This window comes from Streptopelia decaocto (genome assembly GCF_964273445.1).
Source record: "Streptopelia decaocto genome assembly, chromosome: Z".
NCBI lineage: Eukaryota > Metazoa > Chordata > Aves > Columbiformes > Columbidae > Streptopelia > Streptopelia decaocto.
Window position 1 is genome coordinate 17,162,473 of NC_138657.1, and position 27,716 is coordinate 17,190,188.

A 27,716-nucleotide genomic window follows, 5' to 3' on the forward strand; every position below is an offset into this window, starting at 1 on the left:
GAACTACTGCAACCACCATTCCCTACCCACCCTGCAGCGCCTGGGGAGGATGGAGGTAGAAGAGTCAGGAATGAAGAAGTGAAGCGTAGGAAGAAGGGAGGGGTGGGGAGGTGTTTTCAGTTTTGTCTTTGTTTCTTACCACCCTACTCTATTTTTAACTGGCAATAAATTACTCTTCCTGAAGTTGAGTCTGGTTTTGTGACAATAAACAGTAAATGATCTCCCTGTCTTCACTTGACCCGCAAGCTTTCTCATCCTATTTTTTCCCTGTCCTGTTAAGAAGGTGGAGTGAGAGGAGCAGCCAAATGGGCATCAGTCAGCGAAGGCCAAACGTACCACAGATTTTCATATTAAGCCATGTTTATTGTTATACATTAAAAAAGAAGAGAAGAAGAGAAAGAGGAAGGGAGGGGGAGGGAGGGGGAGGGAGGGGGAGGGAGGGGAAGGGAGGGGAAGGGAGGGGGAGGGAGGGGGAGGGAGGGGAATGGGATGCTCTCCTTTTGCATTGATTCTTATAGATGGCTAAAAGGCTGGAACAGGAGAAAGATTATTTAACATTCCTTATGGGGAGGACCCCCAAACCTAAACTGCAGGAAAAAGGCATGATGTTAAAGACAGAAGACTTCTCCACTCTCTCTGGTGCAGAAGTAACTTAGGGCAGGCACATGGGAAATCCAGGCAATCAGCCTTCCATGTGCAACCACAGCAGGCCACTGTAACTTCAGCTTCAATGCCTTACCTTACCTTTCTAGGAAAGCTCAGGCTTGCACAGGTAAAAAGCTGCCTGAGTCTTTCCATCTCTGAGAACTCAAATCTTTGTTAAAAATGTATATCAGTTTTGAGATCCCAGCTCAAAGTAAGCATTGTTCTTACATATAACTACAGGCAAAATAAGGTACTGTATAGACAAGGGTGAAGAAATATCAATAGAGAAGTGATCACAGAATCACAGAATGTTAGGGATTGGAAGGGACCTCGAAAGATCATCTAGTCCAATCCCCCTGCTGGAGCAGGAACACCCAGATGAGGTTACACAGGAAGGCATCCAGGCAGGTCTTGAATGCCTCCAGAGTAGGAGACTCCACAACCTCCCTGGGCAGAGTGATAAAACAATTTATTTGGGAACAGAATGGTACCTGAGTGCTACATTTTTCTGACATTTTAAAAAATAATTAGTTTTAGTACAGCTTACATACTGCAAGATTGAATTCATAAACATGCACATGAAACCCACAGTGTGGAAAATAAATTATAGCTAAGTGCTAAAGAGAGGAAAAAAATATAATGCCTTCTGTTTGCCCACAGAACAGCTATGCTGGAGTCACAAGAACTTATCTATACCACCAGCTTCCTTTGCTGTCCTCCCACACAGCTAAAATGCAGTAGCAACTTATTTGCTCACCCCAGTCCTTGAAAGTAATTGTGTCCATATAATTTTGAAAAGAACACCTAGAAATATTCTCCCATATTTCTCTCTCCAGCACTAGCACACAATAGGAAAAATAGTCTCTCCATCACAGGCTACATGTATATTTGCAGGTAGAGCAGCCCAATAGAAACGGAACTATAGAGTGAAAGGATTCACAAGGACCCCACAGGCAACTTCGTCTGCCTTTCAGAAGGCTGGACTTCAAACTAACTCTAGTTTAGTTCTGTGGGCTGAACACACAGAGTTGTAGAGTACACTGGAGTATTTAGAATAGTTGTAGTTGGAAAGGACCTGCAACAATCATCTAGTCCAACTGCCTGACCACTTAGGGCTGACCAAGTTAAAGCATGTTATTAAGGGCACTGTCCAAATGCTTCAAACACTGACAGACTTGGGGGACTGACAACCTGTCTAGGAAGCCTGTTCCAGTGGTTGATGACCCTCAAAGCAATGTTAATTTTAAATCTGAACCTCATCTAATGCAACTTTGACCCATTCCCACATGTCTCATCACTGGATCGCAGGGAGATCAGCATCTCACCAGCTTTGTTGCCCTCCTCTGCATCCATTCAAGGCCGTTCCCATCCTTCTCAAATTGTGGGGCCCAGAACTGTGCACAACACTCGAGGTGTGTCCGCACCAATCCTAAACAGAGTGGGATAATCCCCTCTTTTGGCTGGCTGGTTGTGCTGTGTTTGATGCACCCCAGGATGGGGTTTGGCCTCCTGGCTGCCCGGGCACACACTGATTACTCACAACCAGCTTAATGCCAACCAGCATCCCCAGGTGCCTTTCTGCAGAGCTGCTCTCTAGCCACTCCTCTCCCAGTCTATACTTGGGCATGGTGTTCCTCCACGCAAGGTGCAGATCCACCAGTGTTCCAATCTGTTTAAATCTCTCTGCAAAGACTCTTGTCCCTTGAGAGAGTCAGCAGCACATCTCAGTTTTGTATCATTAGCAAACTTACTAATGGTGCATCCAACTCCTGCATCCAGAAAATGGATAAAAATACTAGAATTGAGCCCTGAGGAAAAGCGCTGGTGGCCGGTCACCAGCCAGATGTAGCCCCTTTCATTAGTAGCCCCTTCGAGCCCTGCCACTCTGCCAGTTCTTCACCCACTGCACCATGAACCTGCTCATCTCACATTTGGATGAGTTATCCAGAAGGATACTGTGAAGGACAGTATCAAAAGCCTTACTAAAACCCAGAAAAACATCCACTACCTGCCCTTCATCCACTAGGCATGTGATCTTGTCTTGAAGGCTATCAGCTTAGTTAGGATTTTCCCTTTGTGAATGCATGTTGAGTGTGCCTGATGATTGTATTGTCCTTGAGAAATTTTTCCAAGGTAGTAAGGTTAAACTAACTGTTCTGTACTTCTCTGAGTCTGCAGAGAACATGTTCAACAAGTATTGCTCAAATGTTTTCTTTAGACCTCCTCTTGCTCTTAACATAATCAAAAAAGTAATGTTTTTGCTATCCCACCCAACACTGGCCATTTCCAACTCTCACTGACCTTTGGCCTTTTGTGTTTTCTCTCTACACATAAGAACCACAGCTTTGTACTCTTCCTGCAAGGTGAGACCTGGATTGCAGAGATCATACAATTTCTTTTCCCACTGAGTTCTACCAGTAGTTCCCTGTTCAGCCAAGCTTGTCTGGCTTACAACAGTGGCATTGCCTACTCCTGTGCTTCTAGAAGGTGGTTCTTAAAAACTGGCGAGCATGTGTGGACTTCTACACCCTCAAGAGTAGATTCCCAAGGGACACTGCTAACTAGCTCCCTGAGCAGCTTAAAGTTTGCTTTCTTGAAATCCAGGGTAGCAACTTTGCTGACCTTCTTCCTCATTACACTAAAAAATTTAAAGTTAGCCACATCGTGATCACTGTGGCCAAGACAGCCACCTACCATCACATCTCCCATGAGTCCATCTCTATTTACAACAAGTCTGGAAGGGCATCTTTCCTGGCTGGCTCAGCTACCTGTGACAAGAAATTATCATCAATATACTTCTGGAATTTCCCAGACTTGCTTGTCACAGCTGTCTGGTATTCCCAGCTGATGTCTGGGAAGTTGAAATCTCCCATAAGGACACAGGCTACCAGTCTAGAGATTTCTCCAGATCACCTGAATAATAAATCATTAGTGCTATCATCCTGGCTGAGTGAACAACAGTAGACACCTGCAACAACACCTGCTTTGTTTTCCATCCTCCTAATCCTCACCCAGAGGCTCTCAACCACATAATCTCCAAATGTAAGGGCTGTACAGTCACACCTCTTCCACATCACCTGCCCTGCCTGTTCCTCTTGAACCGCCTGTAGCGCCCCGCAGCCCGCCCCTCCGGCCACTCCAGTTGTGGGGCTCGTGTTCCAAGTCCCACTGATACAAATAGCTCTGGGACCTGACCATTAAAATGTGATGTATTTAGCCTTGTTAGAGGTCACTTAGAACTGCACACAAATTGAAATGTCATGAGATCCTGACTCAGTGACAACTTGAATCCTTCTGTACTTTCAACTTTAGACTGTTTTCTCAGTACAGAGCTGCATACAGAGCAGGCAATTAACATTATTGTATACTATTTTGGAATACAAATGAGTACTGTGTCAATTTTCCACACACCTAATCACTGAAGAAATGTCTAATCACTGTGGGAAGCTCACTGCCATCCCACAGTAACCTTGTTAGGTGAATAAAGCCCATGAAGAACTCAGAGGAGAATTTCTTCCACAGAGGAAATGTTATCAGTCCTGAAATTAAGAGAATTGCTGCAATTAGGTGTGGCTTCTAGATGCAGGGCGATAACATTTCATGCAACCTGGTCAAAATCAACAATGCTCTCACTAGTACTGCTTTGGAAGACATTAAGGACCAGTGCACAAGCAATTATATTCAGTTAATTTTTTACTATTCTAGTGGGGATTGATAAATACAAAAGCCCTTTTAAGGTCTGTCTTAGCAAGATTGTGAAGTGGAAAAGTTCTCTATTGCTTCAGAAAGAGAAAAGTATTAAAAATAAGGAAAATGGCACAGGCTAATCTATTAAAAATGGCAAAGGTGGAAAACAGTTGCTGCATTGTCTGTTTTGCCTAGAGGCAAAGAAAAACTCTCCTTATGTGCAAAGGAGGGTAAGGGAGACAAGAACAGTTTTAAGTGGGAAGAAAACTGCAGCTATCCTGGAGCTGGGGACATCGCAGCCATTAGGATCATTGACTTATTTCAATTAACTTGATAAAGCTGTTGCAAAATTGTCAAGTATAACATGCCTTTCAGAAACCTTGCTTACATTATATAACTTCAATGTGTTGTCACCACTGCACAAATGCATTGTGTTATTACTAAAAAAGGGTTATCAGTTAAAAAATATTGCTCATTCTGAAGTCGGTTACACTAAAACATACTTCAGTAAATAGGCTACACCCAAACAAATTTTATGAGTTTGTTTTCCCATCCATTCCTGTAAAGCTTCCATGAGTTAAAGCGATATTCCACTCCTGCTTTCTAGGCTCCCAGGTATTACTGAAAAAACTCAATTGAAACAACTGAATGTGTATTGCTCTTTTGGATACAGCACAGCTCAAACCATGCTACGCAGTTTGTAAGTAAAAGAACACACTCCATCAGTGAAGAACAAAATGCTATTTTTCATCTCATGAGTCTTTGGGAGGATGTAAAAGGATAAAAAGAAAAAAAAAATCCAAAACCTTCTGATAGGAAACCTCTTTGAAATTGGTCTTCTTGATGCCCGAGTAGTAATATTATGCTTTTAAGTATGCACAGTTTTCTTTATTGGATAAGATACAGCACGCAGCTACCACCCATAAGCTCTAGTCCACACTGATTTCTTCTTGAACTCTGCAAGCGATCTCAAGGCCAGAAGTGTAACTGTGAAAACAAGGACGAATGACATTAATTTGTGCAGTCCAGATTGGAAAGGATGTGAGAGTAGTCATTTTACTAACATAGGTATAGAAGCAGTTCTCCCCTTACTGAGTCTTTTAATTACTTTTTCACTTGTTAGTCAAACAGTTTCTGATGCTACTTCCACTGTTTACAAGATACACCCTTTTGAAATATGATATTGTATTAGGCCTTTCATCTTGATGGCACGTCTCCTACCGAAATCTTATCACATAATCTGCTAACTAGGCCATCACTTTGAAGCTGCACATGGATCAACCAGCACTGCAGAAAGTTTCAGTTCAATGAGTACACAGAAGGGGAGATAGGAGGCACTGGGAAAGATGGAAGCACAAAGTACAACATCTTAAGTCCTCTGTACAATTCACTGATAGGAAATGCAATTCCCTGATCACTCAATTCAATTTGAAAGGATTGTACATTTAAGCAAAATCCAGTAACCAAACCAGTCATATTCTAGTCATCCAGAAGTGAATTTCAAGTTCTAGTACTCAGAAGCAAAAAAAAAAAAAAAAAAAACAACACACCAATGGAAAGTTCAAGGGAAACAATGACTCATCTCAGTCAGGGCATACTGAGAATATACCATGTATATTCAGAATCCTCTGATGTACAGAGGAGATTCTCCAACAACACTCAGCATTGTTTCTGGTGGAGATTAGCAGACAAAACAGTGAAATTTTGAAATTTATCAGAGAGTGACTTAAGATTGCAGGCCCTCAAAACAAGGCTAATTATCCTAGTAATGTAAAGAACTTATAAGCAGATTTCAAGAAGACATGTTTAGGTCCAAAAAATCAGGTGAATCAAAGGTGGTGCCTTGTGTTAATGGAAAAAAACACAAGCACACTCACTTCACTTGAGAGTATATGTGGTGTCCTCTCAAAATTACTACCACAGATTGTATTTACAATCCTACATCTCTAGGTGAGCAATGGGGTGCATGCTAGGGCCATAGGCCATTCCTGTAATTCAAAGTATCATGTACTTCCCATCCTTCTCTTCATACACCTTTTCGGCAATCCTCATTCCTCTATTCCTTCTTGTCAGACCACTCTACTAGGCTGTCATTGCCTGTCTCCTATCTCCACAGTTCAGTCTTCAGTTGCACCTGAATAAATTGTTATGTGATTTCTATTCTAGTACTGGAGGATTTTCAAATAGTACGTTGCTTTCTATTTGTAAGGGTAACTCCAAAAACAATTGTTAGATCACTGAAATACATTTGTAGGACAAGATGTAGCTTTAGGTCCTTTGGATATTCAGTTGTCCATTGTGTCAACAGATGAGACAGCAAATACAACAGAAGAAGGTGTTACCAACATGAATGTTAACTTACCTGCGAAGGTTTCTTTAATGACAAAATACGGCTCTCCTACATGTGCTAATAGCATGGATTCACCTCATTCTATTTAACAAACGGATTTTGATCTGTACTGATAGTTATGGAAAAATAAGGATACAATAAAAAATACTCTACCTTTCAGCAGGTCTGCAGAAGATTTTGATAATGCTTCCTTAGGAATTTCCTGCATATTGATCAGCCAGTCAATAAACTAAAGATTGAAACATAAAGGAAAATCTGAATTAAAAGATACTCTGTATCAGGACACCACTAGTTCTTTTCAGTTTGACAGGCAACATCTGATTGCTGCCAAAATCATCTAATCAGAGACAGTGGCCAAACAACCTTCTGCCCAAACTATCCAAATGCTCTCAAATACATCTCCCTGTCAGTGCAATTTCTCTCATAGCTGGATCTGAAACTCCTTTTATTCCTTCTCATTACCTCCGCAATAACTCTTTGTGATGAAGGCAGCACAGTAAATAGTTTCCCTCTGTCTTGCCTGATCATGTCTTTAGCCTATTAATAAGAAACCTCCTTATTGGTCTCTTGCCCAAACATTTTACTGCAAATTCTTCAGGGCTCTTACTCCCTTTGTCCCTCTTTTGACCTCTCTAATTTTTCGTTGTTTTTCTGGCAGTGCAGGGTGCCTGAAGGACAATGTGGCATTTCAAACTTAAGAGGATGATTGTCAGGGCATAATATCAAATTCTTCCCTAAAGCCTTATTAGGCACTTGCATATTAAGAACCCACCCCTGCATTCCTCCCGCATTCTGAATTCTGACTTCAGTAACTCTGAGCACAGAAGTGTACAGGAGCCAGTCCTTAATGGATTCTGGTTTGCACAAAACAGCTAACTATTAATCTACAGGTTTGTAACAATATTTCCACAAATCTCAACCACAAGCAATCTACAGTAGGCTTACCAAATTAGGCACAATTTTCTGCACTTATTTTCAACTCATACTTGAAAATAAATGACACATACTACAAACTGCACAGAAGATTTTGACTACCCTAAATTGTCACTGTGGTGATGTCCAACTGCAGAGGATCTATCTTTCAGTGTTTAAAGACTGACAAGCAGCTGCCAGCTCTCCTCTCCCAGCTATATGTTCCTAAGAGTTTGACTTGCAACACTGGAATGCTTTTTTTTTTTCTTCACAACACGTGTTAGTTGAAAACTACATTCAATCTTTTGAGACAAGTCATATCTGATTGCAGAAAAACAAGACCACAAGTTAGATGCAGTAGATATAGAGGAAATAACTGCTCCACATAAGACTTGAGCTGACTACTAAAAAAGGAGCGCTTTCTGACTCTTGGAAAATGCTTACTACTACATTTAAATTTACCTTTTGTGTTTGTTCTTTCCAAGGCTCTTTAGCCAGCAAAAGGGAAAGGCTGCTTGGAAGGAGAGTGAGAGTCTCTTGCACAGCAAGCTTCTCAGTGGGGTGCTTGCCAATGTGATCCTCAGATAACCCCGGTGTCATCTGGTGCTTCCACGGTGACCAGTTAGCACTGAGGCCAAGCAGTAATGCTGCACCATGGTCAGCCCAGGCTACCACAGAAGCTGCAAACAGCCACAGGAGGAAATCTATGTACTAAACAGGAAAATGGCAAAAATGCACTTTATTAAGGGGAAAAAAGAACCAATTAAAAAAAAAAAATCAAACCGCAAAATCCAGATGGTGGCTTGCTCTTCCAAACAATAATCTGAAAATTCAGCTAATATTTAAAATGCAAGAACTAAAATGTTCTCAATATGCTCTTACACTTTGAACAGGCATAAGCCTCTTTCTAAACTCCAATCAAACTAAAATGTCTACAGAAAGGACAGCAAAACCACACACTGCTAAAATCATCCTTTAGATTAAGGCTAATCCACATTTCATCTAAAATGGGGAAAGCTGACTGTTGAGACGAAATTAGAGATGGTCACCCTTGCGGTGCTACAAATGGTTGGGAATAATGAATGCCTTTCTGATTTAAGCAGCAGCTTATTCTGTGTTCTTAACTAGAAGAAATAAACAGCTGAACAGATGTAACAATGAACAATATTGGTTTCCTAAAACTGTCCAAGCCCTCTTAGAAACAGCAGCTGCAAAGTTTTGATGTGTTTAGATAGTTTTACTGGTGAATTCAATTTCTTCCTTTAATTGTTCTAAATACAATAATTTGAAGCAATTATTTCCTTTAGTTGCCTTTAGCTTCATCATAATTTAAATGTCATGGTTATTTTAAAGTAAAAGTTTTATATACACATATGTTTACAAAAATTGAGAAGAATTTTTCTACGGAGGTAAGACGACAATCTTCTAAAAGCATGGAGAATAATACTTATTACCGAGGAAGAATGTGAAACACATCAAAAATCTCCCTTTTTGTTTGAAAGCTGCAAATTATTTTCACAGCACATACCTCTTTAAGATTGACATTTTGTAAGGGTGCTAACTTGTGTGCTGAATTTCTTATGTAGCCCATTAGGTCTAGCAGCCAGTCCAATCTTTTCAGCACTCCTAGAAGACAACCAAGAACAATGACTCACATAAAACACTAGAACGCACCATTTTTCATTAAAAGCAAGCACAGGGAACCACTATAGCAACAAAGCACTGACTGTGGAAGAACAACCATCACCAATACCACCATCATATTTGATTCACGGTGGCCACCGATATGTGGTATATGGGCACCGGAACAGTACAAAAACTATATAAATGCAGGCAACACACTGAACACACAAAAAATGAACAAATGGCAATAATTCTTTCACATAATGGCAGCCTGCAGGTCCCACTAACCCAGTCTACATATATGACTGCTACAGAATTCCTAAAGCCTCCCTGAAGTTTTTGCCCCAGTAGCCCATCTAAGTCTAGCACTGATGTCACTGTACACCTGGCAAGAATGTAGGGAGCACGGCGAAAATCCTCCTACAGTGCAGCGAGGATCTGTAATATACAGTCAAGGCATGCAAATAAAATCAGTCCTCTACCCAAGAATGGAGCATATCTCATGGATTCAGATTCTGCTGTCCAAAATCCATTCTACCTCCTACAAACTAATAACCATCTTCACGTTCAAGACCATGTCACTTCATACACTACCATTTCCTTGTACTCTTTACATGTGCCCTCTTTCAAGTTGTCTCCTCTTTTACCCAAAGGAGCCTCACCTCACTCATTCAAAACTCACTACTGTTTGAAGTTCTCCAACCACAGCTGGCAGCTGAGGCATCCAGCAATACAGTGCTTCGAAATTGTTCTGTAAACATAGGCAGCCAAAGATCCTTCTGCCAGGAAAATGACGAGACCTCATTCTTTCTTCGTCCTTCTTTATCTTCCCATGTGATTTTGCAACTTCTCTTGCATCGTCTCCAGTGCTTTATCAGACCCCTTCTGAGCCAGCCCAACTCATTTAACCCACCAGAAAACTATCTGGTATGGTTATGAAGAGGCAGAAGGGCAATTTGTTTTCTGTGTTAACTCGGTGAAGGAAGTTCAGAAAAGCAAGTTATCTCCTTGGTTCAACCAGTCTCACAGGAACACACTCCCACCTACTGGCTCACAGACCAGTAAGTCAGATATTAGATCTGAAGGTTAGCAGCATTGCACTATTACTGGTCTCTGATATGCTATGTACATTTGTAACTCTACCTTACACTGAAAGTCTTATAAGGATGTAGTCAAAACTGTGGTCTGCAAACCACCTGGCTGAAGATAGATGACTTGTAGCTTATCCACAGAAACATAAAGAATTGGAGAAAAACATAAAAGCAATGTTTAATACAAGTATTTGAAGAACAGAAAAATTCTGAAGATTGAGTCGTTTCTAAAATAGAGAAATTTGGAAACATGTCTGTTAAACCATCTTAAAATTATCTTAAAAGAATCAAGTGGAGATCTATTAATATCTGTTGAATTTGTTGTTGATTTTTCTTCAAGACTGACCTTACCTGTGTTCTCGTGGCTCACAATGCCAGCATGATAGAAACTAAGCAAGAGCATCCATAAAATATTTTCCTTCTGGTGATGTCCTCTCACAGTATCAATCACAGCACTCAAGTTCATCAGAGGCAGTCTGCCTTGAGAAATTAAGTACAATTTCGTGAATGTGGCCTTCTCTATATCCTTCTGCAAATGCAATTAGAAATGTTAAATTAAAATATATCTTTCTTGTGGGAACATCAGATGCTGCATTCCTCTTTATTAAAAAAGGGGAGAAATTCTTATTAAGTAGCAGGCTCATTTTTCATCAAGACTGAAACCAAAGGCTGTGCACATTACTTCAATTTTACATGCTTCTAAATAGCCCAGTAAAGTGCAACATAGTACAGTGTGACTGCCTTCATACTGCTTTAAATTTTACATTCCCCTTTAAATTGAAATTAGTCAACTTGACAGTTCTGGAGACTCAAGTCTTCTTACAAGACAGATTCAATGCAGAGACATAAAGTGTTTTCTTAAATGGTGTTTTCCAGTATGGAAATAAGAACTCAAAGTTATAAGCAAATGACAGCTCAGCTTCCCTAACCTACTCAAATGCTTGATTCTCTAGTGAATTGGCCAGTAAACAGAAAAACATGATTTACATAATGGAAATTCATTTATGACAACCTGATCTGAAACCATCGAGTCCTTACATACAGGTAATTTCTGTAGCATTTCAGCTGCTACGAATTCCACTGCTAATTGATTCTACTGGTGAGCTAGAATCTGAAAGCTTTTCTATTCCATTGTCATCCTTAGCCATCCTGTTCACTTGGAAACATTCTGGGTGCAAATGCAAATACAGCACGCTAAGTCAAAAATCAAATGTTTTTCAGTCAAAGTGTTTCACATTTTTAACAGAAGCAGGGAACCTCCAGCTCAAGCACAGCTTGTCACCAGGATGCATTTACAGTTCATTTCAGGTAGGTGGTTATATCAACAAATGAGGACTAGAGTTTGCTGTTTGCATCATTGGTCTGGGATTCAGAAGATATTAACACCATTCCTGTTCTGCTAATAGAGCCCTGTCTGAACTTGACCAAGTTGCTTAGACTCTCCAGTACAAAGCTCCCATGTGACATCAGTAGTATTTCAGTTGATTGAGAAAATTTTGGATATGGGGCTCTTGTCACTTTTGCTTCAATCTGCTGCCTGCAAATTACAGCCAGAACACTCTTATTTGCATTGAAGATAAAATAATAATTGCTCCCAATGAGCTAAAACACTCAGGTGACAAGAAAAATGGTAAGGCAACCTTGTTACCTGTGATTTGGTGAAAAAAGACCAGGAGTAAAACATTACCTTAGGGATCTGGACAATGCGATCAATCTCTGAATCAGCCATTTCTGAGATACATTTTGCTACACTGATATACATCTCCAGTTTGCCTCTCTGGAAACAGAAGAGTAAATGCATGTTTATCTATATCTCCAGGTTTCTTCATCATTAAAAGTGGTGAGTCCAGAACTTTGTTAATGATCATGATGAATATTTAATGTAGTCTCAAGCCTTGTTTTATTTATTCTGTTTTAGAAATTCTGTATTTGCTGGGGCCTTCAATGTACTTAATTATTAAGGAATAATATCTGAAAACTTTCAAAGAGTTTTTTTTACTTTTAATGGAAAAGTATTTCCCCTCCTTGGAAATATTTTCCATCACCAGATACTTTCTTTAAATCAGTGTAAGAAGCCAAATCCTCTATGGGGGAAAACATCTTCTGATTGTTTTCTGCTTCTGTTTAAACAACATTTATGTCAGTACTAATACTGTGTTTTTCCATTAGCAAATAATTTACGAGAGAAATGTGTACATTAAATTGGTTTCACAACTTCAGTTATATTATAAAGAATATCCAAAAGTTACTTAAATTGAAATTGTGCAAGCATCTTAACTACTATCATTAAAAATTTTACATCTATTTCATACTTGAAGTCTGATGGGTCAGGGCAAAAAGATGAGACTTGCCATCAGTAAAAATATGCAGTCGCAATGTTCAAACACCTCATACTTATTCCTTACCTGAATCTCATTTGGTAGAAGCTCAAATATTTTCTCCACAGCCTGGCACAGAAAGCTCCAGCAGTACTGGGCTGGGTTCGGAAGTTTCATTGCCTGCAAAAGCCCCTGTAAAATACACTGGCAAACTTCTGGGTTTTCTGTGCAATTCTTCACTTCAAATTGTTGTATCAGAAACACTTCTGTAAAAAACTGGAGTTTGTCTTCTGCAACATGCTTCATCCACAGGGGCAGAGACATGAAAAGATATTTCTGGGTTTTCACCTGAAAAGCAAAATGTTTTCCTTATTTTCAGATTCTAGCTCTTCCCTGACCTTCAACTATTGTCATAAAGCCTGAAATGATATTAAAGTGGCTCAAACACCACTTAAAATGCAGTGAAAGTCATAAAGACTTCTAAATTCTTCTCTGTCTTTTGATGAGTTGCTTGAATTAAAAAGAGTTCCAACATGTCAATAGTCTGTTTTCCTTAAAAAGTTCAATGAACCCTAGATACCAAGTCTCTATATTGGCATGACAACTGTGGTTTACCTATATGGTGCCCACTGCATTGCTATACTGACTGTGGCTGAGCTTGTTTTGTGACCTTAAATCCCCAGTGCAGTGACAAAATTTATGTGGTGAGAAATTATTTATTTCTTGGTATTTTATCAATTATGCATCTTAAAGTTGCCACCAAGTGTGTGTATATCTGTGAAGACTAATGAATTAAAAATTACAAGACAAAAATACCCCTTGAAGAACTGGAAAAGATCACAGAAATCCACAATGGATTTTCTGAGAATTGTCATGAACCTGCTACTCAACTTGCATAAACTGACAGAACTGCACAGGACAGTGCACTGTGGGATTCAGAGAGTCCCTGTTGTACCTCCATAAGAAGAACTACACTGCAGTGAAGGATAAGCCCAAACTTGATTATACTATAGGTTAGTCTATTGACTATCTACAGAATTAAGGCAATGTTTTCAAGAAGTAACATGTTTTACTAGATCAAGAGGCATTGCTGGAAGAAGCAAGCAAGCTTTTGGACAGATAGGTTGGCTTTTTTCCTAAGACTATTAGCTAGTATAATAAAAGATACATTTTTCCCTACATGCCATGCCTTCTTAAATCTCTAAGTTATCAGATATAGCATGAAATGAGAGAGAGGAAAGAGGTTCAAGCAATTGAAGTAAAACAAATGTAACAGATCTTAAGTCTGCCTTAAATAGCCTTTCTTTCACTATAAATATTAGCTAAACAATACTTCTGCAGAACTCCGAACCTAGTAATCCTTTTCTGGTGAGGCATTCTAAACATTATCACAGAAGAATCTTATAGGAAGGAGGTGCTGAGATCCCATAAATTATCTGACATACATACACTGAGACTGTAGATAAGGGGTGGTGCCACCCACATCCCCAAAAGCATTGCTGCATTTTGAGATGACTGGGCCTGTGTCACAGCCAGTTGAAGGCAGAGATGTTTTACCTCATCACCTAAAGTAGAAGAAAACAAACAGAAGTTATGAAGAAATTATTTTAACTTTAAATTTGTTCTCAACTCATAGAAGATGGTTATTTTTCTACGATAGCACTACATTAGAAATCTGCTTTTCTAGAGATGATGCTTAAAGCTTTTAACACACACGTTAGAAGTCTCCTCTTCCCACTCACGCATTTTCAGCAAAAAATCTCAGGATTTGTCCAAGTTCATGTTGATTCACGAAGGAATAAAAAAGTGGGAATGGTACGAAAAGTAAAAGTTTAAAAAAATTCTTGTCAAATAAAGAGAAGATTTAATCTACAGAAGTAAAAATGAGTCAATATTGGACTCCCAAAACAGAGATTATGATTTGCCTATGACTATTCACTTCAGAGCACTACTGAAAAACAAAGAGGTACTACAATAACATTATGTTTTCTGCTCAGCAACAACTGCAATAAACCTTGTAAGATGCAAAAGTAATCTGTTGTTTTTAATATGTTTACAGACGAAAAAAACCTTTACAGTAGAATTTGTGAAATATTTAAGGTTCATAAAAACACTCAAGAATTCTCAGACATGAATAACGGTGACCTAGAGAATCAGGAGAACTGAAAATATAGTCTAATTTTCATAAAAATATCCATGATATAGCTATTCCAGAAAAAGTGTTAGGAGTGCCACACTTCCAGGTGACTGTTAGGTCATAATACAACTGCTCTGCATTATACTTTTTAGCACAACATGAGAATTGCTCATCAGTACACAGCAAGACCTATTTCTTCCTGCAGGTGCACCTGCCCTGGTAAGGACCAGGGCTGTGAACACTGCAGCTGCTGGCTCTTTTGCACCCTTATTTTCAAGCCTCTTATGCCCCACGCAACTGCTGACACGTACACACCTTGGTCAGGTACCAACCATCATGTACCCACTAGGGTATGGTGACTCCATTCACGTAGACCACTTGGTCAGGGGAGCAACAGAGGTGGGAACCCTGAGTCAATGGAGAGGGTCCCCAAACAATGGGGTGCCTCAGCCTACAGAAGCTTCTGGACCCTGTCCATACATGAACAGAGCTCAGATCTGACCAGCCTATAAATGGGGCCATCGATGGCGACCCCCTTGGAGTGGTCTTCCTGGAGCAGCAGGACTGTGATTGGGACTTCTCCCCTTACATCAGGGACACCGTCTAAGTAAAATTCCCAGCTCCTCCTTGGTGAGTGATGGTTTCTTCTGGATATATCCTTCAGGGAACCCTCGTGCCCACATCCGCTGCCAGGCAAGTGGTAATTTCTTCTGGGTACCCTTGAGAGAGCTTCCCCTTTGTGAGCGAGTGAGTGCATACTTCAGGTGATCATTCTTGTATGTCAATGTGTAGTAATAGCACCCTGACTGCTATGATGAACTGTAGTGGTGTGTTAAATGTTAGAGTGCTGATTGTTTTGGGATTGTCCCTGGTTTTCATTGGTTTCAGTTGTTTGGTTTTGCATTGCCACGAAACAGAAGTTTGTTTGAGCTTATCCTTGGTTTGCATTAGTTTTGGTACAACTCTGTGACATTTCTGCATGCATATATTATCTAGAAAAGGGTGTGCAACTTCCACACACTACAGAGGGACACTCAAGGGAAATTATGTACAGAAATGCAGACTATGCTGTCTGATGTCAATAAAAACATAGCCACAAAACTGATACACTGTTTCCTCCGGAATTCCCCTGATTTACAAAAGTAAGACTCCTAAGTGAAAGACAAGAATTAAAAAAAAAATCCCCTATACATTTAATAAGTTTCAGCTATTCATAAGGTTACATAAATTTGCATCAGCATAGGAAATTCTTTCACTTACTCTTACAAAAGACTTCACTATCAATTGCAAGAATACCAAGTAAAAAGGAAGTTCCAGCTCAAGTATAAGTAAAAATGTTTAATATGCAGCCAAATCTTTCTGTATCAGGCAAGTACTTACTCCTCATAGGACAGTTCAATGATTTCTAGTGTTTACACATGCACTCTCTATAATTAAAACAAACACCAGAAAGAACAACCTGACATATCCTGGGCTTTACAATACATCATTTTAAACACAACAGCACTTTCCCAACTCAGTTGTAAAAGAATCTGCAAGGCCAGTAATAACAGTTACATAAATCAGGAGAAAGAAAACTTAATAGAATCAAAAAAGGCAATGTGGAACTTTGCACAGTAATTTGTTGGGGGTTTTTTAAGGAAATGAATTTGAAACTCAGACACATCAACCAAAGCAGGCACCGACAGGTATCTTGAGTAGAAAAATATTATACAAACTGTCCAACACAATACTTCAGGATCAAAGCTTGAAGATAAAATGCTCTTAGGAGCACTGAAAATCAGGGTCATGATGAAAAAAGGGATATGCTTTTCTCTGTCACACAGTGTAGTTCAGATAGCTAGATAAACTATAGAGAGTTCAAACTTGTGATAAAGCTGTGTGCAGCCTCTGACACAGGCACTGGACCAGCATTTGGCAGGTACTGAAAAAGGATATAATTAGTTGAGTTTCATGATGGGCTCTTCATACTGCAAATAGTTCAAATGAAAAATTCAATGCAATTTCACCAGTGTCTTAGAAAACTTCCAATACTGATCCAAACTTCTCAGCTCTGATCTTCTCTGGCCTTTTCTTGAGTTAAAACAAACTATGTCCACACAGTGATCGAAATATATGCTCGCAAATCTTAAAAAGCTGGTCTTGAAAGCACAGTAAACACTTCAGTCCCTACAATAACTTCCAAGCCCTGAAGTGGGCACTAAACTTTGTGAAAGCTGTGTTGGTAAAGTTGTCTTGTGACAAGTACAAAAGACTCCATAGGAAACAATCTTACCAAAGTTTAGCCTCATCAAAGGAGAAAGAATGGAGGCCCAGTTTACAGGTGGATACTGATGGCTTTCTCCAACTAATGCAATGGGTGCCAGTGCTGCTTTCACCAGCTCAGGTGGGACATATTCAGGGCCTGCAATAGAAGATCCAATCAGGGTCTGAATTTTATACACATGCATTCGGCTAAACAGCTCAGGAAAAAGATGTGAACACTGCACTAAAGACCAATCTGTAGTGAGGAACTGAAAAGCATTATACATTTTCTGTTATTTCTTTTTGTATCTGAGAATTAGCTCTCTCTTGTTTGCAATCAACAGTTATATTTTTAACATTAATGTCCTGTCAGAAAAGGCTTTTTGTTACTGAGAAATAGAAATTTTCTGGTTCTTTCTCCTTGAAACAATTTACGAGCTAATTACATGTATTCCTCATCTGGTAAGGTACTATTTTTGCATGTTAGTAGCAGAACAGCAATTTTTTCTGACACTGCTCTCCTTCCCTATCCTGCAGGTGCAGGCCACAAAAATTTTAAAATAGGTGCTAACCTTTGCGACATATTGTGTTACTTAAAGACAGGGAGTTAACTCAGCTAAAGTCCTCCTGGAGGCAAAGCGTGATCCATAGGACAACAGTGACCTCAGCTCCACACAGGAATAATCTCTGCTTTATCTCCCTTGAGACTGTACTGTACGACATCTCTTTTACTAGCACTCCTCATGTGAGAGTACACTTTCTTCAGGTTCCTTTGCATTTATCATACATAGCAGTAACCCATTTGAACACCACCCTGTTAGAGAGAATCTTAACCTAGGACCACTGAAAAAAAAGGACAGCATAAGTTTGCCTGATGATGGGGTATTCCTGAGGACACATGCTAACACTAAAAGTGATTTGACTTTCATTCCCACAGAAAAGACACAATCTCATAGACAGAGAGAGAAGGGGAAATGGAAAGGGTTTAAAAAGTCATACAGATTCAGAGGAGAAAACCTAAGAACTAACTGCACAATTCTACCTTATCTTATTGAGTGTTATTAATTTTTTTCTTTAGAGACTAAATATCCCATGCTAGTGAAGTTCAATTTAATATTTAGAAAAGTTTTCGTAGCAAATAAAAGCAGGTTATTAGGGTCAGCTTTTACAGTCATAACAAATTTCCCAGAAGGATACTGTAGTTTGATCCCTTCTTACCTTTCTTTCCACTTTCAATGGCAAAGTCAATAGCTGCCCTGATAAAGCTGTTTCCAGGCAAGTAGCTAAAATCTGGAGGAACTGTGAAGACAAAAAAGACTGTTTATATACTGAAACATGTCAGCAGAAATTATAACCTCCACCTCCCATGTAAATTCAAAGGCCAAACTTAACTTTGTTTGAGCTAACTAATTCTGTAGGTGACTCAAAGCATTTAGATCACAAGATTATTGAGAGATGCATTAGCCTTTCTGCTTTTAAGGCAAGCTAAACATTTGTTTTGGTGAGAAGTGCCAGGTCCCACTGACCCAACTGAAAAGCCAGGAATAAGAACTTCCTTAAAATATATCAGCCACTGCAAGTCAGGCTCTAAAAGAGAGAGCTTCAAAAGCTAAGTTTAATACAACAGAGACATTCTATATTTATCTAACCTCAGGCATGTGTGCCAAGACTATACAGAAGTAGAAACTCCAAGAATATTTTTACTGTGATGAGGAAATGTATCTACACTTCATATTACTGGTTCCCAACTTGGTTCACACTGAAGCTAACAGCTTCCACTTAATTAGTTCCCTCCTGTAACTGGTATTTCATCAATAGTGTAATCCAGCTTTTGTTTTACCAATGGATATTGAAACACCACCAGAAGGTAATGATGTATTGACAGAATATGAACTTCTGTGCTAACTGCTACACTGAAAGTGTACAGAATACTAATTTTTTACTCAGAGAAGATTGCTTCTAGAGAAATACTTTTGAAGGGTCAGCTTGCTTTTGTTATGGACCAGTTTTTAACTGTTTGCTTCATTATACATTGGGAAGTGCTTAAACAAGGACTAGATTAACCAGTTCCCAGGGCATTGAGTGGATAACGTAAATATCAAACACATGTGCCATACCCAGTTTAAAATTTGTTTAAAATTTGTTCTATAAAAGAATAAAGACAGATGCAACATAGAAGTTTGACGAGAACAATTCAGAACCTTACTTTGATACTGCAAGCAAAACTAATAGGGGGGGTGTCCTATTCAGCATTTCTGATTCATGTTCCAACCTTTAGGTCTGGCCCACAGGACCACGAGATCTTTGATTCAAAGGCGGTCATGTCATTTAATAGGGCTGCAATATTTAGCCTGTATTGTTTAATATGTCCTTTGCTGCCTTTTTAGCTAGGTGCTACTTCTGTATGTTCTTTAAGCAGCAGTAATAAAGAATCTTACCTGATGCCCTGTTCTGGGTAGAAGACAAACAGGACATGTGAAGTCGTCCCAGAAGTCCTGCTGCATTTGTCTGAAGGCCAATTTGGCCTGAAAAACTGATTATCTGTTGGGACAATAAACCACTGGTTAGACAAATTTCCCTTTGTTGCCTCATTCAAGTGTTAAGAGAAGTTCCCTTCCCCTAGGTTTTCTGCAGCAGAGACTCAAGCATGGATTCCAGAAATTCTTCTAAAAGAAATAATTTATTTGCAAGGTATAGAATAGAGCGGCTCAAGCTTGGTGCCTCCTGAAGAGGGACCCTCATTAGAAAAAATCTTGGGACAACTGTATCCCCACAATCCGAGACCCCACCCCCTGCATGTTACTCTGGGCCAACTGCAAAATTAGAGTCTGGGGTCTCTCCTGTTTTTCATTGGATCTCTTAATTTTCACCAGGCAGGCTGTCAATTAAAGCCCTGACCTTCAGTTACTATTTTGCACCCACATCTGGAAAAAAAAAATTCTTGGTAATATCCAAAACATTCTTATGTTTGATGCCATTCTGTTCCTCTGTTCCCTAACACAGGTTGGACACAGACATTCTGCAGCTTCTTTAAACAGATTTGGCCTGTTTATGCAAGGTGTCAGAGTACCCTAGTACATTATCTAAAGCAGGAAAGAGGCACCTTCTTACCTGTGTAAGAGTTCTGATGACTTCATTCAGCTTATTTTGAAACTGGGATGACTGAATGCTCTCAGATTTCAGCTGTCAAAGGAAAAAAAAAAAAAAAGTGAAAACAGAGAACAGGTGCTGAAAAGACAGATTACATTTTCAAACATGCCTTTTTGTGGGGAAGTCGAGGAGAAAAGGAGAAAACTCGTATGGCTGTAAGCTTTTCCCCAACAGCACTGCACACGGGCCATACGATGGGAAAATGGAACAGACCCAATTTTACACATTGTAATTCTATCTTGCTTGGTTTATACCAAATATGACTCAATACTGAATAAATGGGGTGCCCTAATATATAACGACTGCTCTAAGGATGCAGAGGATGTCATTCCATCTTGCCCTCTCGCCAAATTTCTAGAAGAGATCAAGGTACCACTTGCATGTTCTCACCTGTATCATGACCGCTTCAGAGCCCACCAGTGCCACCAGCCCACTGACAGCAGCCAGACGCTGCATTGTTGGAGAGCCCTGGAAGCATAATTCAGGATCAGTGAGTCAATGCAGTCACACAACGCTACTGTAGTACAAAACACCTGTTTCTTCCAACTTAAAAACCATGACTGCTATTGCTTGTACACCTCTCATCCCAACAACCTTTTCAGGTCAGACTCCAGCATGTTGGATAATTGTTCATCCCTCTTCTTGGTGAACTAAGGATTTATATGGAGCTCTCCCTTCCTCCTCTCCCCAATCTGAAAACATCACATTTCTCCCTGACTAATCACTTTCTTCTAGTACAGTTGGTATTCCACACAATACACCTGTGCAATTCAACTCTGAAACACTGTTTCTTTATTGATACTTACCTTCAACTGAAATCTTAATATGTAAGTTTGCAGTTTGATTTTAAAAACACATTTTTTTTTTACAGTGAGATAAATCAAAATAATTATAACTGGGGCACTATAATGACAATTCTGTTAGTCTAATTTTGATAAGTAGCAACTAATTTCACAAGGAACCTTCATTAAAAACCTAGATTTTAGCCTTGGATATTGTTCCAAACTAATAAAGATGTCCAAATTAAGATCTGACTGACATATGCATTTTACTGTTCATTTGAAATCACTCCCCTGTCCCCCCTGCAAAAAAAACCCCAAACAAACCAAAAGCATATGAATTCAAACTCCTTTACCTCTGCAAGCACAATTTTCATCCAGGCTGGCATTAATCTGTTACTGAAGTCTTCAGCTTTCCCATGACCACAAGCTGACAATCCATGTACTACTGTGCCTAGAGCTAAAGCGAAACTGTGGGTCTGCAAGGTGAAAAAGGCACATTAAAAATCCAGATCTTCCAAGGGATTCTGTATTATTTTTAACATTTACTATCAAAGCATTACTTAAATATTTCTTATTTATCAATAATTCAAAGTAATGTCTTTGTCTAAGATACTGGATGCTTTCTTACTTCAAGTATTTTCTCATGTCAAGTGACAGAAGATTTCTGAGATGAAAGACTGATCTTTGGCACACAGATTGCTCTGGAGCCTTTATTTTAGAAGATACTTTGATATAAAGGTAAAAAACCATGACAAAGGCAGGTTTTTTTGACTTCCTATTTCCCAGATAAACATTCTAAACAGTTGATTAGTGTAATCAGAAGCTCTGATTCAAATGGTTGCCTTTTTTTTTTTCCTGGGAAGCATTTAACAAAAAAGAACACGCACTGAAATATGGAGATTATTTTTGGCATTTTTAGAGGGTAAGCCTAGTACACTAGGGATGAAACAGACACCTGGAGGATGTTGTGACTGTGATGCACTAGCTGAAGCCTAAGGGAAAGCAAAAATTCAGAAGAGAACAGCAGATGTATTTTCCTACCAAGAATCTAAAGAAACGTGTCACAAAAGAGACAAAAATGGGTAGGACACAGAGACTAAAGACAAGAAGAACTCAAAAGTACCAATTTTCCTTTTAAATGCAATAAAACATAAAATCCATTTTTATTTCACCATCTGGTAATTGCTATACACCTGTAGAAAATGCATCAGTGGATCAAGTGGTATTCTTGGTAATTGTGTTGTATGCACAATATGCTCAATGTTAGTTAATGCTGAAAGTAGATCAATATAATTTTCTTCAAGTTACAGTCTGGGTAAAGCAGCATCCAATATTAAACAGACAAGAGAAAAACAGAACTGAAACAAAGCCCAAACACTGAACTATGACCTGCTGATTATTTTCCACTAAGGTCCGTAGCTTGTTCATGGCCTCCTCAGCCTCAGCTGCTTCTATGATTCCAACACTGAAAGCAGAGACACAGGAACAGCCTACAGAATAGGCAAGCACCTGAAAAAAAAAAAAAAAAAAAATTCTGTTAACCAGTGTCTGATCAACTTCACAGTAGCAAGTGCACATGGAGCAATGTGACAGCATGATAAAAAAGCCATGACATTTTCCATTTATACTCTTAGATGCTTATTCCCTCTCTGAAAGATTTTTCATTGATGCTAGCATTAAACAAATACAACTAAAGCCTGAAAGTTCTTCTGTTTTTACGAATGTCAAACTCACGATCTCCCACACAAATATATCTACTTTTCTCAACACAAGTATCTGATAGTTATATATGTGAGCATACACAGCATACTGTGATCCCATCAGGGCTGCAAGCAGATCCAGAAGGCCAGAAGAGGAGCATGTAGTACAAGTGCATGACACTAGACTCATTGTCCTTGCAGAAGGATTCACAAGTGGCACTACTTTTCTATTCTTCTGCCTTAGATGTGGAGAATAAGGAAATGAAGTCTGAGCTTTCAACGAGGCATCTGTGCCACCTGTTTAACCCCCTTTGTACCAAAGGTAAGCAACAGAACACCGCATGACTGTAGGGGAAGCAGAAAGCACCTATGCACTGTGCAGGACTGATGACAACTTGGGCAAGTAACACTCAAGTTGCACCTCTTGCTGCAGCAGGCCACAGGTACATTTCAAGTACAGGATTATAGTCTAGCCATTTATAGCTCTGAAAGCTCTCATAAATATAGTAGTCTTCATCATAGGGTGCTAGCCAAATTTAACTCATACAATTATCTTTAAAATTCCTTACAGAGATTTTAATTGAAAAAGGTAGGATTTGCTTCTCATCCCAAACTATCTCATGATGTCAAACAGCTGCTGCCTTTCATCTCAGAAGCTGCAGTATTAAACCCAGTTTAACTCAGTAAAACACTTTGAAATCTCTAGGGAAAGATAAATTATTTCATAGCTCTAAGTCACTTTAATGCATGAACCATAAACTGCAAAAGTCTAATCCCCAACACGTATGTACTGGCAAAAAAAAAAAAAACAAGAACTCCATTAAAAGAGACTTTTAATAAAAAAGCTTTCAGAGCAGTACCAAGAGGGGAAAGGGAATAATACTACCAATCTCTGCTAACTCCCTTAGAAAAAACATAGGATTATACAACTCAGCTGTTCAGCTGATGCAGGCTTACATACAACAGGTACAGGATTGCTTATTTTCTGCAAAAGCCATGCTTATTCTGATTCTTCTCTTCTGTTGTAAACTCCACCAATTTCATCAGTTTTCCTTCTTAAGTTTTACCTCAATAAGGTTATAGACCTAGTGTATGGGCCACATCAAAACTTACAAGATATATCTTGGCAAAATAATTTGAAACGCATGTTTAAACTTAGTAGAGCTCAGTTTAAGTCTTCTAAACATAGTAATAGAGGGAATAGTAAATAGGGCCACGACAGCATTCACAAGTGCAAGATTCACATTAACTGGTGACAGCAGCTTTCAAAGAAGGAAAGAGAAAGCACATTGAAGGAGAAAGTATCAGTATTAAGGTTCTCTCTGAGAGTAACTTGCTGTCTGCTTTCTAGTAGACCAAATAAGCAGTAAACAACGGTGTATAAGAGAGACCCATATCCACAGTTACTCAGGACCCAACTTGCAATAATTGAGGTTAAGGAATTAAAGAACTCTAAATAATGATATCTGTCATCTTTTCAGATATTTTCTTAATGTTTGTGTGGCATCAGAGGTTATTCTGTTACTATTGTTTCATTCAATAGATATAAAACCATATATTGTGAAAGAAATAATAGAAACAAAGCATTCTAGTACTACAGATACCAAGCTTCACTTAAAAGTCTATAGTTATTAAAGAGAGGCAACAAAGTAAAGGAAGATTTAAAATTTGTGATAAAATGGGCCATACCTCCTGAACACTTCTGCTTTGGTCCTCACTGTTGTCCAGGCATTTGCAGAGTTTTCGCAATGAAGTGGAGACATGCACTCGCGATTCTGTTTGGCTATTGTGACTCATATGTGAAAGAACGAGTCCTACTCCCAAAATACATCCCGTGCTTAAAGAGAAGACAAAAGAAAAAGGATTTAACTATGCTTTGGCTGCTCTGAACTTTCTTTTCACCTCAACATGGGCTGCTGAGCAAAAAGCCTTCTTGGCCATGCCTGATAACTAGCCCTGTGGATAATTATTATACTTATCGCAGTCAATTTTACAAATGGTTTTTATTTCACAGATAGGTAATGATTTTCAGGACACATGGGATGAAAGAAGAGCAGAAAAAGAAATATGTGCACTTAAAATAATAAGCCCTATGCATACAGCCCCATTATTCCTTCTGCTCCTCAAGAACCAATAGCCCTATCAACAAACACATCAGCTGGTATGAAAGAATTATGGATCCAAACTTCTACATCTGACCTTTACTGATATCCTAAACTCTGATATCCCAGTTAAACATACTAACAGCAGGCCTGTTGGCTGTATTAGGGTCTGTTTCTCTCAGACTCCTGCAAGAGATGTTTCAGTTTGCAAAAATAACAAAATTAGTGACTGCACCAGAAAGCAGCTAAGATGGCTGCACAGATTAAGGTATTTACCTGCATTTCAGAACATAAGCGTCAGGCATACATTCTAACCCACATGCACTAAAATACACATGGTCAACAGTGCACCAGCTTCAGCAGGGCAGACATATCCCCCACAACTAACAGTTTGATGCTGAGAATACTTAAAATTGCAACAAGAAGAAAATAGATTCAAAGTACATGATTTAATACGGCAGCTGGCAAGAACTGCTTCACAGTCTCTGCCTCTTTTTCAGATTTGAACAGAATTTCCATTCTGGACCAGAGAACTCTTAGTAATCTCAGCACCTGTGCTCCCGTAACAAGTTTCAGTTTTCAGTAATATGACTGATGACCTGTGGAAAGTTTTGTCAGAAAATTCCCAAACAGCTCTGGCTGCTATCATGAGACACTAAAAGCGTAGCACATACTGCTCTGAAGGTGATCTCTCACTGGCATACACACAATAGCTTAAAGAAGCAGCTCTTATTATCTGAAAATGAAGAATTTTTTTTTTTTTCCCCCTCACACATCTCCCTGAGCACGCCAATGACAGAAACTGCATGGACTGAGCAGTCAAATTAACGGGGCTAGGATCTTAGGCATTCTTCTAAGTTTCTGCTACCCAACTTAAAAAGGGAAGAGTTACTGCTTTTTTTAAACTAAGTAAAAAAGAATCTTCTGAGAATAACTTCAGCCGCATTTACAAGTTAATGTTCTTCAGCAACTGGCAATGAAGACAATGAGCATGGCTGGAAGACTCAGAGTGGTGTCTTGACAGTGGTGTCTTCTTCCAGCAAAGAAAGTCAAACAAACCTTTGGAATCAACATTTTTAAGCAACTGGCATATCTGAATTCATGAACAGCCAACGAAATAAGGACATGGCTTTCACACAAGTTCTGTGCACACTATCATTACTTTTCAAAAACATACAGAAAGAAAACAAAGTTCCTAATGAGAACTACAATTTTTTATGTTGTTGACACTTAGCAAAGACCCAAAACATAAGAGGGGACTGAAGAAAGAGTAAAACTTCACCCTCTCTGCTCCCCGCTTCTGTAATTAGCAATTGTTTTCACTTGGCCACCTAGTTTGTGATCTATATAAAATTAACATTTAAAGTACACTTCATTCACATGATAACTCAGATTTCACAACATGTTTTAAGTGTTTTACTGCCAGTGTGCCAGACATACTGCATTGCTGTCAAGACTCATGTTTGAATCTACTGTCACTCAACTCAATAATGTAACTTGATAGTACACAGGACAGTACAGCCCATCACCTCACAGAACAGAGGACTTAAGGAACAATAATGGAACAAAATACAAATTTGTATTTTAGGATGAAAGAAAACAGACATTTTCCTGATAATCCTGAGGTCAGTGGAGTTCGACAGGTTTCTATAAGAAAAATATAAAAGTTTGATGACCTTTTCGATGGAAAATGCCTTTAAGTCAAATGAAACAGCTACTGACCTTGCAAAAAACTCCATAAAAAGCAAGTCAGTTTAATTCTCCACACAGCAATTTAAAGAAAGGCTACTGTGTATTTCAAGGTTCATAGTAATTTGCTTTTTACCTCATCTTTACTCAACCTGTATCAGCGTTTATCACTTGCTCAGTATTTCTCCGAGACTGATCCTTACAGATGCAAGATAGTTCTGTCATGCAACAACTTTATACAAAAAAAAAAAAAAAACATAATTGCAAAGGTTTGGGCAAATTCATCCTCAACATGGGAAATGTAACTCTACTGCCCCTTGGTATTCTCAAAAACTTTTAACATACAAACCTTTGAATAGGTCAGAATTAACCCAATCTTCAACATGTTTTTCTTATTTGCAGGCAGGAAGGGGGAGGAAGTAAAATGTTCCAATACAGGGACCATATGTACTGCCATGTCTGTTACCTTAATGAGAACTGGAAACCTCCCTTGAATTTTTTTTATTATTATTTATTTATTGTTTTTTTCACAGTACACTGAGGTTGTTCTGACAAAAATATTTTGAATATCAGCCATGAATATACATGCTTGCTGAACCTATGTTCTATGTAGGTTAGGCTTGGGAGAAAATTGACCAGCTATATAGCTTCCGTAATCAATAAATCTGACAAAGCCTAGTGGCATAAGGAGCTTCTTAATCACCCGTCATGCATATTTTCCACACATGTGTATACTGAAAAGTGGTGTAGCAGTATATTTTAAAAACATACTTATTTCAGTTTTTGTCTAACGTAAGGGAAGATTTCAGGTTTAGTCACAGATCTCTTGATAAGGTCTGAGTGCACTCTATTTAAAATTAGGAGTAACTGCAAAGCTGCTAAGGCTCTGCAATCTATGAAACTGTTTCAGCTAAAAACTGAAGAAGCATCATATTAGTGCGCTTAACAATCTGAAATGTTCTTCCCTCTTTAAAAGATTGTGAGTGTCGCCTTCCCCCCTTTCCCCCCACCATGTGGTTATGACAGATAAGATAGTATTGATTTACGAGCTTTATTCTCACAGTGGCCTTTTCTGAGAGGAAACTAAGTTTAGAGTATTTTATGCAACTTAGACAGAGATTTTTCTAGAACGTAGGCAGACTCTCACCAAGCTAAAGCACTGGCTCAGGGAAAGATTCTTACTGCTTATTTTAAAAAATCTGTTGTCTTCATTCCTCTTACATCTCCCATCCAATTTTAAAAAGAGAACTATCCTACTTAAATGAAGAAAATTATATATAAACCCC

The 27,716-nt window shown here is 39.0% G+C and overlaps 1 protein-coding gene across 5 annotated transcripts in view; it reads right to left on the bottom strand.

Annotated features, from left to right (window-relative positions):
• Positions 1 to 5,056: 5,056 nt before the first annotated feature.
• The window catches only part of FOCAD (focadhesin), a 110,274-nt gene continuing 87,614 nt past the window's right edge, over positions 5,057 to 27,716 (bottom strand). For 3 of the 5 annotated variants that reach the window (XM_082074093.1, XM_082074095.1, XM_082074096.1), the window contains 16 exons: positions 24,329 to 24,476; positions 22,329 to 22,448; positions 21,293 to 21,415; positions 20,548 to 20,625; positions 20,119 to 20,190; positions 19,446 to 19,548; positions 18,226 to 18,306; positions 17,039 to 17,167; positions 14,076 to 14,191; positions 12,714 to 12,974; positions 11,996 to 12,085; positions 10,660 to 10,837; positions 9,123 to 9,220; positions 8,057 to 8,305; positions 6,836 to 6,911; positions 5,057 to 5,319 (listed from right to left, as the gene is read on the bottom strand). In XM_082074093.1, coding sequence (XP_081930219.1) covers positions 5,246 to 5,319; positions 6,836 to 6,911; positions 8,057 to 8,305; positions 9,123 to 9,220; positions 10,660 to 10,837; positions 11,996 to 12,085; positions 12,714 to 12,974; positions 14,076 to 14,191; positions 17,039 to 17,167; positions 18,226 to 18,306; positions 19,446 to 19,548; positions 20,119 to 20,190; positions 20,548 to 20,625; positions 21,293 to 21,415; positions 22,329 to 22,448; positions 24,329 to 24,476 — 1,996 coding nt within the window. In that variant the 3' untranslated portion in view covers positions 5,057 to 5,245. Of the gene's footprint in view, positions 5,320 to 6,835; positions 6,912 to 8,056; positions 8,306 to 9,122; positions 9,221 to 10,659; positions 10,838 to 11,995; positions 12,086 to 12,713; positions 12,975 to 14,075; positions 14,192 to 17,038; positions 17,168 to 18,225; positions 18,307 to 19,445; positions 19,549 to 20,118; positions 20,191 to 20,547; positions 20,626 to 21,292; positions 21,416 to 22,328; positions 22,449 to 24,328; positions 24,477 to 27,716 lie in introns of those variants that run through there. The other 2 variants (XM_082074094.1, XR_014186135.1) reach the window with 2 other exon arrangements.